At 45.2% G+C, this 14,283-nt stretch overlaps 1 protein-coding gene across 7 annotated transcripts in view; it reads right to left on the reverse strand.

Annotated features, from left to right (window-relative positions):
- Positions 1-14,283, reverse strand: part of LOC118233298 (extended synaptotagmin-2-like) — a 52,534-nt gene that overhangs the window by 25,803 nt on the left and 12,448 nt on the right. For all 7 annotated transcript variants that reach the window (XM_035428854.1, XM_035428853.1, XM_035428860.1 and 4 more), the window contains 5 exons: positions 11,037-11,078; positions 9,868-10,002; positions 9,074-9,150; positions 8,602-8,674; positions 6,872-6,961 (listed from right to left, as the gene is read on the reverse strand). In XM_035428854.1, the coding sequence (XP_035284745.1) occupies positions 6,872-6,961; positions 8,602-8,674; positions 9,074-9,150; positions 9,868-10,002; positions 11,037-11,078 (417 nt within the window). The remainder of the gene's footprint in view (positions 1-6,871; positions 6,962-8,601; positions 8,675-9,073; positions 9,151-9,867; positions 10,003-11,036; positions 11,079-14,283) is intronic.

Consider the following 14,283-nt stretch of genomic DNA (forward strand, 5'->3'; position numbering starts at 1 on the left):
GACCAGCGAGCCGAACAGCCCGACTGGACTACCACCCCTTTATTCACTACGACTGATTACAGGGCACGTTCACACACACGCAGATCTGCACCATCACACACCTCAGTCCGACCGTTTCACAATAAAAGCACAGCGGTTCGTTTCTATTTCCAGCATGTGAAACCAACCAGCCAACCAGAACTCTTTCACCTCAGTCACCACCCAGCTCTTTTTTTTTGATTCTAACTGAAAAAAGCTGAAATGTTCAGTTAAAAATCTTTCGGTCTTAGTGACGGATTGGGGTATAAATTACACCCTACAAATTCTTTTAAACCCTCTCACCGCTCAGCTGCACCCCAGCTGTGCATCAGTGGTCCGCGCGGAACAGTACTTCCTGTGCATCAGTGGTCCGCACGGAACAGTACTTCCTGTGCATCAGTGGTACGCGCGGAACAGTACTTCCTGTGCACGGAATGCCTTTTACCATAACAGGACTGGCGTGGACCAGCCGGTAGCCATGGTAACAGAATAAACAGGCAATCCTACAAGCCTCTGTGTGTTAGGGTCTAACTGCCCTTACATTCTGGCATTTACGAGACGCTCTTATCCAGTGCAATGTGAACAGCTTGTATTTTTACATACAATCCATTTTATGCAGCTGGGTATTTTACTGAAGTAAATCAGGACAAGTCACAAATACGCTTTAATATTTTTTCCAGTAACAAGATTGTGAGCCTCTTGACTTCACAAAAGACTTGTGAAAAGACTTCTCCTCTATCGACTGGAGGTCAATATGGCTATCAAGCAGAATCAGTGTAACTGACAAAAACACATCACATGATCACATGGACTCCACGTGGCCTAGCTGCTGACTGGCAGTCATATCGACATCTGACTGATACGAGTGCCAGTGTTTGTCTCCCTCTTGGAATCGTTTCACATGGCCTCAGAAGGTTGACCTGCTCACGGAGTCACCAGTATGTTTCATCAAAAGACAATGTACACACACACACACTCTCGCACAAACACACCCATTCAGATTCAGACACACACACTCACACTCTCTCTCTCTCTCACACAAACACTCTCACACAAACACACAATCTCTCTCACACACACACACACACACTCCCACAAACACACCCATTCAGATTCAGACACACACACTCACACTCTCTCTCTCTCACACTCACACACACTCTCTCACACAAACACACAATCTCTCTCACACACACACACACACTCCCACAAACACACCCATTCAGATTCAGACACACACACTCACACTCTCTCTCTCTCACACTCACACACACTCTCACACAAACAGACAATCTCTCTCACACACACACACACACACATTCACACAAACACACACATTCACACACACCCCTCCCACGAGTCTCCACCCAAAATCAGTGTGAAGGCCCCTTCAGCAGGTTAATCTCCTGCATCAGACACAAGCAGGAAGCCCAGAAACACCCACCAAACCCTGGCCACCTCTGTCTCCTGGGGCCCTAATATACAGCTAGCTTTAAAAACACACTGCCACTTTAAATGGATAGTTAAACCTAAAAAATTAAAAGAACTAACATTGCGCGCAGTTTATGTTTTGTTTACCTTGAGAAATGTATTTTGATCCCAATCACAGCTCACCTTCCATGACAGCGACAGAGCATGTGCAGCTGCTTAGCAACAACTTAGGTACTTAGTATAGCAACAACTTAGCCTGTTAGCATGTTTGTGATGAGATTGAGCTCATTAGAGGCTTTATCATTATGGACTGGGCTGTAACTACACGCACAGCCCCTGAATGACTTGGTGGTGTGGTTTTTATTATTTTTGGTATTTTGAAGATTTCATAGCAGAGATTTTAGTGGATATTCTTTCTGCATATACTTCCAATTCATTTAGGAAATTAGGTCAGTTCAAGCCTTCATGATGGACTAATTCGTTTTTAGGGTTATGGTTAATCCTTTTCAAGGAAGACTGAAGTATGCTTAGTACTGTATCACTTCATTTAAAGGATATTTTTATGTTTTCCATCCTTATCTTTTATACTAGATCAGACTTTGTAATTATTAATTCCATTATGAATTTAGGTCACATGCATTAAAGGCAGTGGGGACTCATTTCTGGGAGCCACGTCTAGTAATGAACGTCACATTCTATCGCTAAAAATAAATCTACTCTGCCTCGTGGAGCGATTTTGAAGTACTTAAATATATATTAATATAATTTTGGTAAGAAAAGGGACCCAAAAAGTTAAGCAAGTTCTTAGCTGAAGCCAAAGAGTAGATTCTTCTCTCTGTGCCAAAAATTATTACATTGCAATTGTTACATTCGTTGTTTCCCCATTTCTCCCACACAGTGACGTCCATCACCTGACACGCGATGATGTGTACGGCTGTTCTTAAACAAAAACGGTGCGCACAGACAAAGACTGGTGAAAGACGTGGAACAGGCAGTTAAGCCCACGGATCATGTAGGCCTACTGTATCGTAGGTAGAGCTTTCAACGGAAAATAAATAAATAAAAAATCAACGAGGGTGTTAGCGTATTCTGTTGCGCAGACTGCGGCAGTTATAAAACCGGCCCGCTGGTTCTCTGCGGACCTATCAAAGCTTATCAGGAACAGCAGGGCAACATCGCGTAGGCGCCTTTCTTCCTGTGCAGATCTATCCAGAGTGCACCTACTCAAATCGATGATACAGGTGCACCAGTCTAACGGCACTCGCGTGGCCTGAGCGATAAGGATTCGTCAACAATGGATTTAGCCGAACATGAAAAAAAGCCATGCATCTTGTATTGGTTCTGTTGCTATTCTAGGGGGGAACGTAGGCAGCTTAATATCAGAAGAACTTTCCCCATGCAAATCCTCAAAACTAAAAAAAAATAGCCAACGTTGCACCACTGCAATGTGTTCAGTGTTTTAGGCTACTAATCATTACAATTAGCATTTATTTTACCCATGACACATAGCTACGGTTATTACAGGCTATTGTTGGTTTGTGATTGGGTTTTTGGTTCAGGGGTTAATAAAGTAGGCTACTGCTCATTTTATCTCATCTCATCTGCCTCGCCTACTGGGAGAATCCAACAGGCAGTGGAAGAGCTTATAAATAGATAGCCGTTCTTTTTCTCCTAATATTATAGCAGGGGTGTTTTGGCCTTTTAACATAGCAGTCTGTAAAACAACAGAATCCCAACCGATTCTGCAAGACATCCAAAACAGAACGAAGCAGGGGTTCTGAATTAATTTCAGTAAGTGAAGTGTAAACCCGTGGCTTCGATGTTTTTTCTACCCACGATAAAATCTTCAAAGCAGCTTCTTTCTCTGAAAATGCGTGGCAAGACTGACGGTAGCATTGTGAAAGGTATAATTTCAGTTTAACTCTAAAGGTCAATAAAACCAGTCATAAACGTCTTAAATTCAACTGACAACTCATCTGCAAACATATTCCCCGTCCACAAGTACCAATATGAAACCTAAAGTCGTGTTTGTTCGTTGTTGAGGTTAGCACTGGCTAACGGTTCCGCCAGCATTCTAGACACGGGCTCGCGAGTCGAGCAAAGCGCGTATTTAAAAAGGTCCGACTCCGGGAGGCTAAATAACGGTTTCTGCGCGAGCCGGGCGCTGAGAGAACATTGGCCTCGTCGCTTTGTACGGTGATAAACGAGGAGCACGCCTCACATTGCCAGGGAATGATAATGGCCTATATATTTCACTGTCTATCTGCCGCAGAGAGCAGTACAGAATAGCAATAAAGCGAACGTGGAAAGCAGAGGGCCGCTGAGAGAAGCATATTCCACCTCAGATTCAAGCAAAAAGAACGTCGCTGCTGTTCTTCATGCCCATTACAAACGGCACGCAGCAAAGATCTCAAAACTCTCAAGTTTTCACTGTGTTTCCGCTCCTAAATTCTTAATTTAAGCCCTGGCTTTTCCACAGGGGGTCCACGAAGAGACTTGATATGGAACTTCATATGAAACTGGAAGAGCATACACTGGTGTGGACTGGAGTGCTCTTTCAACTCCAGTGTGTAGACAGACATAACATTAATTAATTAATTAATTATTGGCCATGCAAGCAAATGCGTAAATTATAGATACCTGAAAATCTGCCCAGATGAAATATTAATAACTGAAGGTTGGTAACAGAAGCTGTGTGTTTATCAGTATCCTATTTGCATATAGACAGAACATACAAATTAATGTATGCAAATAAGTAACATAATGTAGCTACTGTACTACTTCCTGAAAATGTTCCCAGAGTAAATATTTGAAACTGTGTGTTTTTTGCTTTAGGTTTTCAGGGCCAGGTTACTTATCTGCATCTTTAGTTTATTCTGAAATGTCCAGCATTACGGTTAGCAGCAGCACAGTTAGCATCCAAACAGAGTAATGTAATGAAACTTATGATGCGGGCACCTGTGAGAAAGTGAAACCAAGAGAGAAGAGATGGAGATAGAATTCCGAGTAGAGGAGTAGGCTGGATGGAAACCACAGTCTCACTACTGGATAACCACATGCAAACTTCATAACAGGACGGGCTGAGGTGAATCTCCCAAGCAAGTAAGAGCGATTCTGTTACACAGAATGAGCAGCATAATATTCCCCACAAGTTTCATTAATTCAATAAATAATCAGAAATAATGATGAGGAAATGGGAGACATGTCTCGAGAGATTCAGAGATGCTTCCCATCCAGCAGCTGACCCACACTGAACCAGAAACTTACATTCTCATCCAATCACCAGCTCCCATTGACTCACACTCTCAGCCAATCACCAGCTCCCATTGACTAAGGGCTTAAATATTTATCAACCAAACCTTCCATGTAGATGCCTTCTTAAAGTATGTACATCGATACAGAAAGAATCCTCACACTAAATCAGGTCAGGTAGTATTAAATCAATTCTGACAGTAATATGAGTCAACAATAAGCACTCTGACAATCCTCTATAAGAATTCAATCAACACTGAACATTTTTCTGTGCATTACTTATTCTGTGACTGTGGGAGGTATGTTGGTTCCATGTAGCTACAGACTAGGATAGCTGTCAATCAAAGATCTCAGAGTCGGTCTATATCAGGCAGCCAGTTGCAAAGACCTGACTTAGGACCAGATTTACAAAGACCTTTAGCATGTGTACAGCCTTTTAGCATACACAAAACCAGTAACATTGCCTATGATAGCTCATGGTATTTGTTCTGCACCAATCACTGCCTGTATTATTGGCTTTTTGCGTGTGCTAAAAGCTTTTGCATTTGATAAAAAAAGTTCTTAGTAAATCAGGCCGGTAAGTGAGGCAACATAAGCAAGAAATCCAGTGGATCTCCAAACTCACAACCCCTTTCCCCAAGTCCAATGGCACCCAGCCTGATCCACACCGCACTGAAACTTTCCCCATCCACGAGAGCTCATCTGCCAGCCGGCCAATCCCGAGAGACAAAGGCGGGCATTGTGCGCAAGCCAGCACACCGCAGCTCTCCGTAGCAACCGTTTCAGAGAAATCCCATAAAAACCAACAGCCTTAAACTCCAAAGTGACCCCCCCCCCCCAAAAAAAAAGAATAATTCGTTTGCTTCGCAGACAGACAAAAAGATGAAATGAACACCACTGCCCTGTCTGAACCAGCAGGACCCATGACATAATATCACAAGCATCGCATTCCACAAGACCTTTCTACTGGTAACAAATTAAGAGGAGTGCAATCTGTACCCATATAAGGCTGTGGAATGTCTGCAGGGGTAAACGTGACTCAGCCCTGGATCTGTTAAACACGGCAACGGACGGGAGCCCGGAGGGTTCAGATCCAGAGAGAAGCTGACGGCGCGAGTAAAAAAGCTCTAGGCCACAGCTGAAATACCCTCACAGGACCATCTTACCAGGAACACTCACTTAACTTAACTCTGGTTATTTAAAAGCAGTGCTATTACTTTATATCACCTCACTTATCCTCTACATTTAGGTAATTAATGCGGGTGCAAACCTCAGGCTTCACCACGAGAGGACATTATTCCGATTCTTGAGGCTGAAATACCCTTACTGGACTTACCCTTAGCAACAACAATCACTTAAACGGTGCTATTACTTTATATCACCTTACTTCTGCCCTCTACATTTAGGTAATTCATACGGGTGTAAACCTCAAGCTTCACCACGATAGGACGCGATGGCAACGGTTTGACATTTGGCAATGTCACAAATTTAGCTACAGTACAATCCAAAATAATCCAATATAAGAAACTATATAAAACTATATATAAAAACTATATATACTATATATATATATACACTCACCGGCCACTACATTAGGTACACCTGTCCAACTGCTCGTTAATATAATCAGCCAATCACGTGGCAGCAACTCAATGTATTTAGGAATGTAGACGTGGTCAAGACGATCTTCAAGACGAAGTTCAAACCAAGCATCAGAATGGGGCAGAAAGGTGATTTAAGTGACTTTGAACGTGGCATGGTTGTTGGTGCCAGGCTGGTTTGAGTATTTCAGAAACTGCTGATCTACTAGGATTTTCATGCACAACCGTCTCTAGGGTTTACAGAGAATGGTCAGAAAAAGAGAAAATATCCAGTGAGCGGCAGTTCTCTGGGCGAAAATGCCTTGTTGATGGCAGAGGTCAGAGGAGAATGGCCAGACTGGTTCGAGCTGATAGAAAGGCAACAGTAACTCAAATAACCACTCGTTACAACTGAGGTACGCAGAAGAGCATCTCTGAACGCACACCACGTCAAACCCTGAAGCAGATGGGCTACAGCAGCAGAAGATCACACCGGGTGCCACTCCTTTCACCTAATGAAATGGCAAGTGAGTGTATATATTCAGTACTCACGGGTGTAGCGTGTTAGCACTTAGCATTTCGGTACTCACAGGCTTCTTCAGGAAGAAGACGGAGACGGCTCCAATCAGAGGCATGTCTCCAAGCAGGGGGTCCATGATCACTCTCAGCACTCCGTGAAGCTGCAGGGACACACACACACATGCAGCACGCACGCACACGCATGCACACACACACACATACCGTAAATCACCTGTTTTTTTTTCAATTTGTTTAACATGTCAACATATCAACATGGGAATATAATTACCACATTCCAAAAAAAACAATGTATAAATTTCTGTGGTCAAACTACCATTAAGTGGTTGGTAGCAGGGATATGAAGCTCCAGTCTTAGAGGGCAGCAGAGTCTGCAGGTTTTTCTGGGTTTGTTTCAATCAGCAACCAAGGGAGTCTTCAGCCAATCAGTGACGTAAGAGCATACATGCTGAAATGTGCTGAAAGGCACTGAAAACCAGCAGACACTGCAGCCATGCAGGACTGCAGTTTGAGATCCCTGCAGTACTGCTTACAGTACAAGGCATCTGTCTTCAGGGTGCTAATACAGCAGCCACAGTTCCACAGCGAATCCTGGAATATCACGCACTACATAACGTGACAGTGAGGCTTACAGAATAGCAAACCATTGGAAGAGTGAAACTGAGAAACCACAGGACACACAAACGAGACGTAGGCATGCACGCAGGCACACTGGAACACACGCACACGCATGCGCGCACACACACACACACAATGCCAGTGTGCTCACCTACAGTATCCAGTTTAACTGATTTTTTTATTTATTAAAAAAAATAATAATCTCTTTCCACTTTTTGTTTCCCCCTTACAAGACAAGCTTTCTTTTTTTTGTGTGACTAAATTGAGGCATAAAATGAGGCAAACATGACACTGAGTGAGAGAGCAGGACCGTGCGGAGAGAATGGGATTAGTGCGAACGGCTTTCTGTCAACACAACCCAACTAACTCCCACTGAATAAACAAAACTACTGCAAACAGAAGAGCGGCTCTCACATGCACAATGTCTGCACCACACACTGGCCACCTGTTCTCTGGAAAGTTCTATAATCAAATAAGCCAATCAAACCATTTCTTTAAATAAATAAATAAACAAACAATGGACTATGCAAAATTTATAGGGACAACAGCTGTTTATAGGGAAACAGCATTCACTAAAGAGCTTTAAAAATAAGCTCTCAAATAAGCACAGCTTCAAACTGCATATGTGTCCTTACTTGATAAGGCACAAACTAAAGACACAGAAAGAACATCATTTTCACGTGCATCCATTCTCTGCCAACAGGATGCAAATGTGACCTGCGTCAGATGACTTCCTGCCAAGGATTCTGTCAGATCACTGACTGCGCAGAACCAGCAGCAGCAATGATGACAACGATCTCTCCTCCACTAATATACAACAAGCTGAAATCTCTCTCTCGCACGAAAGTTTCCAAATTAAATGAAATTGAATAATAAGTCATCTGGTGACCGTAAAAAGAGCTGCATGACGTTAAATCAAATGAGACGAGAACAGGCACACACACACACGCACACACTCACTCACACACACACACACACACATGCACACACAATGCATTTGAAAAAAAAAACTGAAATGAAATACGGTATGGAAGATAAAGGGAGAAATGAAAGAGGGGAGATTTCGGGAGTGTCCAGTACTAAATGGTGCAATGATTCACTCAACAGAAACTGACAGGGCCTGAAGGCTATACCACACAGCTCAGTCGGGCGCTAACAGGCTTACCTGGATGCTCTTTATCCCAGCTCTGCAGTAGTATCTCTTGATGTCGCAATCAATTTCGGTATTCCCAACAAAGCTGAAAAAACAGGACAGTCAATTTCGGTATTCCCAATAAAGCTTAAAAAACAGGACAGTCAATTTCGGTATTCCCAACAAAGATGGAAAAACAGGACAGTCAATTTCGGTATTCCCAACAAAACTGGAAAAACAGGACAATCAATTTTGGTATTCCCAACAACGTTGAAAAAACAGCACAATCATTTCCCCTATGAACAGTGAAGAGTTATAGTTATACACTGTATTTAAAAAGCAGTGCTAAAATTGCATTAAAAATGACCTCCTTTTTATTATAAAAGTGAAAAAGAATAATATAAATAAAAATTGGGCATGGTGTGTTGATTACTTGGGGCGGGGGTGAGAGGGGGAGTTTCTGGTTACCTTGGTTACCTGGGGGGTGGGAGGCATGGTTAGTTACCTGATCTGCAGATCCATTACGATCTGGCGCTTGTCCACGTTCTCAGTGTAGACTTTCACCCCGTTCACCCTCAGGGGCTAAAGGAGGAAAGAACAGTGCTTAGTATCTGTTACCCAGCTCTACTGCCACCTGCAGGTGTGGAGGAATGTGTCTGTTACCCAGATCTACTGCCACCTGCAGGTCTGGAGGAATGGGTCTGTTACCCAGCTCTATTGCCACCTGCAGGTGTGGAGGAATGTGTCTTTGTGTGTGCATGTGTGTACGTGTACTGTATGTGTACTGTGTGTGTGTGTGTATATACTGTGTGTGTGTGTGCATTTGTGTACTGTGTGTGTGTGTGTGTACTGTATGTGTGTGTGTATACTGTATGCGTGTGTGTGACTGTATGTGTGCGTGTGTGTGTATACTGTGTGCGTGTGTGTGTGACTGTGTGTGCGTGTGTGTGTGTGTACTGTATGTGTGTGTGTGTATTTGTGTACTGTGTGTGTGTGTGTGTGTGTGTGTACTGTATGTGTGTGTATACTGTGTGCGTGTGTGTGTGTACTGTATGTGTGCGTGTGTGTGTGTGTACTGTATGTGTGTGTACTGTATGCGTGTGTGTGTGTTTGTGTGTACTGTATGTGTGTGTGTATTTGTGTACTGTATGTGTGTGTGTGTGTACTGTATGTGTGCGTGTGTGTGTGTGTACTGTATGTGTGTGTACTGTATGCGTGTGTGTGTGTTTGTGTGTACTGTATGTGTGTGTGTATTTGTGTACTGTATGTGTGTGTGTGTGTACTGTATACACCCCTCACCTTGTCCCCCATGTCGATCTTGCTGAAGCAGAAGGTGCTCAGGTGGGGGTTGGCCCCCTTCACTGCCGGCTCGATGGTGTCCCGGAACAGCTTCTCCACAAACTGGCAGATGTAGGGCCACATCTGCTTCACCGTCTGAAAGCGGGGCGGGAGGGGGGAGACCAAGGCTCACTACGACCCCTAAACGACCCCCAGCGCTCCCCTACAGCACCCTCCCCCTATACAGCACCCTTCAGTCTCTGAGGAGTGGCTCTGTGTCATAAGAACAGGCCGAGATCCAAGGCCCCCCCATTTAAATCTGACCGCAATGAGCATCGCATTTCAGTAGCGCTAACAACGGTTACGTCTTTTGCACATACATACACACATATTATCAGCAGCACAGTGGGGTAAAAAAATAAAGCACAGGCTTAAAAGTGAAACTCAGAAATGCGTCCCGTGCGTATGAATCTGGGCTAAAGTCAAGCACTTCTTTTCAATCAATGGAAAAGACCAAACCTGACAAGGCCTAGTTTAAGCCATGTACTGAAGATGTGTTGTATATAACAGTACAGACAGAGCCCACACAGCTCTCTGATCGCTGTCTGTAATCGTATGCGACGCAGAATCACTGGCGGGAACGTGGCGAAGCTGAAATGGCGGGCGAAATGGCCGCGGCCTCTTTCAGAACCGAATCTCACAGAAACCCCCCCCCCCCCCCCCCGCGGTGCGCGAGGAACACAGAGTCCCTCTCCCGAACCGCGGGGGCGTCAGGGGAGCCGGCCGGTCCCGCCCAGATCCCTATTTATAACAGCCCCCGCACAGTCCCCCCCCCCCACAGAGCCTCTGCAAAGTAGAGCAGGGAAACTGGAGCGTGCTCGAAAAGCCCCACCCGAACACCATCCCCCCCCGCAAGGAGAGCACCACACACACATCCTCTCCTCAACACCACCCCCCCCTCGAACACCGCCCCCCCACCACCGCAAGGAGAGTACCACACACACAACATCTCCTTACCAGCGCCCCCCCTCCCCAACACAGTCCCCCCTCCCACAAGTGAGCACCACACACACACCCTCTCCTCCAACACCCCCCCCCCCCACCCCCACCCCCACCCCCACCACACACACAACCTCTCCGGCAAAACAAAGAAAGCCCTGCGCAGAGCAGACGGGCGCTAACCGGTTCACCTTGTTTAGCCATTCCACCCTCTCCACATCTGGGAAGTGCACCTGAAACGAAACAAAACACAAAACAAAAAAAGAGGTTAATATTTCCCAATACAACGTGGAAAAAGAACATTCCATATCATAACACAAGACGACAACAAAAACGTAACGTAAGACGAGAACAGGCCATTCAGCCCAACACTGCTCGTCTATTCGATATCAGGAAAACAACAACAACAAAAAAGACAAGACCGAGGGCTTAGGACTACAAGCATTAGCCTATTTATATAGCGCAGCAGTACACACCACATCTCATAGCGATGACCTTGTCGTTTAAGCGCCAGTGATGATGTATTTGTTGTACTATTCACTTCCTTAAGCAGAAAACCACAAGAATGAAGACGTGTGCTGAATAAGAGAGACACACTGTACGGGGATTTGTGTTTTACAACTACAATACCCAGCATTCCTCAACAGGACAAGCTGATCTACTTAAACCTTCAGTCGTATGTTCACTGCGCTACGCATTAACTGCATTTTTATTTACATTCTGGTCTGGCATTGTTCTTCATTTATGCAACGGCTATTTCTTCCCCCGGTTTGGTGAGCTCTTTTTTGTGCATTTGTCCTCTATTCACAGGCCTGTTCTCTGTCTTCTGACATCACAGCTCTGCTTCTCTTCTCTCCACACTTCCACCTGCCAGGTAAGATCACGCAGGCGCTGAGGAAGAGGAGGGCCTCTGGTAATTTGGAGGAGAAGTGGCCTCACAGCAAGAGTCCTGGGCAAGTCTAGGGTTCGAATCCCGGCTTGGGCCTTTCTGTGTGGAGTTTGCATGCTCTGCCTGTGCCTATGTGGGTTTCCTCCCACAGTCCAAAGACACCCACAGCCTAATTGGAGGCTCTAAATTGCCCATGGGCATTCCAGCCTCTCGCGACCAATGCATGCTGGGATAGGGTCCAGGCCCCCTTCCCATGACCCATGGGCTGGATACTGGATGGATGGAGCTGAAAGGTTTGGCGTAAACAGCATAATAAGCCAAAGCACACAATAAACCAGATTAGCTCACTGTTTGTACCAGGTGAACGAACTTCATCACCCACAATCCATTGCTGCAACAAGGGCACGACCATTCCTGGGGAGCCCCCATTAACGAGCAGGTAAGTGAAGAGTTAAAGCCCAGCGCAGGAGAATGCATTTCATCTTTTTCATCGTTGTGGTTAAGTCATGCCTATGAGGCGCAGCCAGGCACGCAACCACGATCAGACACGACCAATCGCTCCACCCAGTCTGCCACCCTCCTGCACACCCTCCTGCACATCTTCACGTCACAATGGAAGGAAACCATGGCAGCGGAGCTGGCCCTGCCCGACTGCGACACGTCAGTGTGGGGTTTTTTTATGTCCTTGTAAGGATTTACGCAGCCAGTCAGCACATTCAGACTGCGCTGAGAAGAGGCCTGGTAGCTGCACAGAGCCAGTGGAAACGCAGAGCCCTTAAGCCTTCTGCACAGCCAGCCCCCGTGACTCACGCTGAAGCCATTTCCTGATCAGAAAACACACACACACACACACACACACACACACACACACACACACACAGGGCTCGCTGGGGTTCAGTCTTCAGAACCACTGCCCAGAATCTCTGAGTCCAAGAGCTTCAGAATGCTCCCTCAGAAACCGCCCTGCTGCACTCTGTTACCCTCACTACCTCACACAGCTTAAAGAAACCATCCCGTTGTACTGTTACTCTACCTCACACAGCTTAAAGAAACTACACAGCTGCACTCTGTTACTCTCTCTACCTCACACACCTTAAAGAAACCATCCTGCAGCACTATGATACTCTCTCTACCTCACACAGCTTAAAGAAACCATCCCGTTGTACTGTTACTCTACCTCACACAGCTTAAAGAAACCACCCTGCTGCTCTATGTTACTCTCTCTACCTCACACACCTTAAAGAAACCATCCTGCAGCACTATGATACTCTCTCTACCTCACACAGCTTAAAGAAACCATCCCGTTGTACTGTTACTCTACCTCACACAGCTTAAAGAAACCACCCTGCTGCTCTATGTTACTCTCTCTACCTCACACAGCTTAAAGAAACCATCCTGTTGTACTGTTACTCTACCTCACACAGCTTAAAGAAACCACCCTGCTGCACTCTGTTACTCTCTCCACCTCACACAGCTTAAAGAAACCATCCTGCAGCACTATGATACTCTCTCTACCTCACACAGCTTAAAGAAACCATCCCGTTGTACTGTTACTCTACCTCACACAGCTTAAAGAAACCACCCTGCTGCTCTATGTTACTCTCTCTACCTCACACAGCTTAAAGAAACCATCCCGTTGTACTGTTACTCTACCTCACACAGCTTAAAGAAACCACCCTGCTGTACTATGTTACTCTCTCTACCTCACACAGCTTAAAGAAACCATCCTGTTGTACTGTTACTCTACCTCACACAGCTTAAAGAAACCACCCTGCTGCACTCTGTTACTCTCTCTACCTCACACAGCTTAAAGAAACCACTCTGCTGCACTCTGTTACTCTCTCTACCTCACACAGCTTAAAGAAACCATCCTACTGCACTCTATTACTCTCTCTACATCACACAGCTTAAAGAAACCATCCTACTGCACTCTATTACTCTCTCTACATCACACAGCTTAAAGAAACCACTCTGCTGCACTTCGTTACTCTCTCTACCTCACACAACTTAAAGAAAACATCCTGTTGTCCTGTGTTACCATCTTTACCACACACAGCTTAAAGAAACCGACCTGCTCCCATTCAACCACAGGCGAATGGGTGGGGCATACTTTAACAAGTCTTCACTCAAGGTTCTCACAAAATACAGGAAGTGACATCACTTGCAAGTTAACCAAAAGGGGACAAAAAGCCATCACATTTCAGGATACTGCATCCACTGCAGTAAACAACTACTGACATCACGGGGTATGTTTAAAAACCTATCAGAAACAAAGCTAAACGGGCCCATCAGCCCAGGCTTGCTGCTGCTGCCGCGGTTTGAGGCCAATCTGGGCTGAGCAGTAAAACCAGGCTGTTCTTCCACCACACTGGAGACTGTGCCCTGGATTTAAAAAAAAAAAAAACTATTCTGGCAAAGGACAAAGGAAAAAAAAAACAAGGCCCTTGAAACAAGGCCACGAAAAACAAACATTTGGATCGCAGTGTCACAATGAGTTTGAAGGAAACGGGAGAGTTCTGTATGAGGTACCGCTGAGAGACTCAATAAAG

Source organism: Anguilla anguilla, chromosome 8 (genome assembly GCF_013347855.1).
Source record: "Anguilla anguilla isolate fAngAng1 chromosome 8, fAngAng1.pri, whole genome shotgun sequence".
Lineage (NCBI taxonomy): Eukaryota > Metazoa > Chordata > Actinopteri > Anguilliformes > Anguillidae > Anguilla > Anguilla anguilla.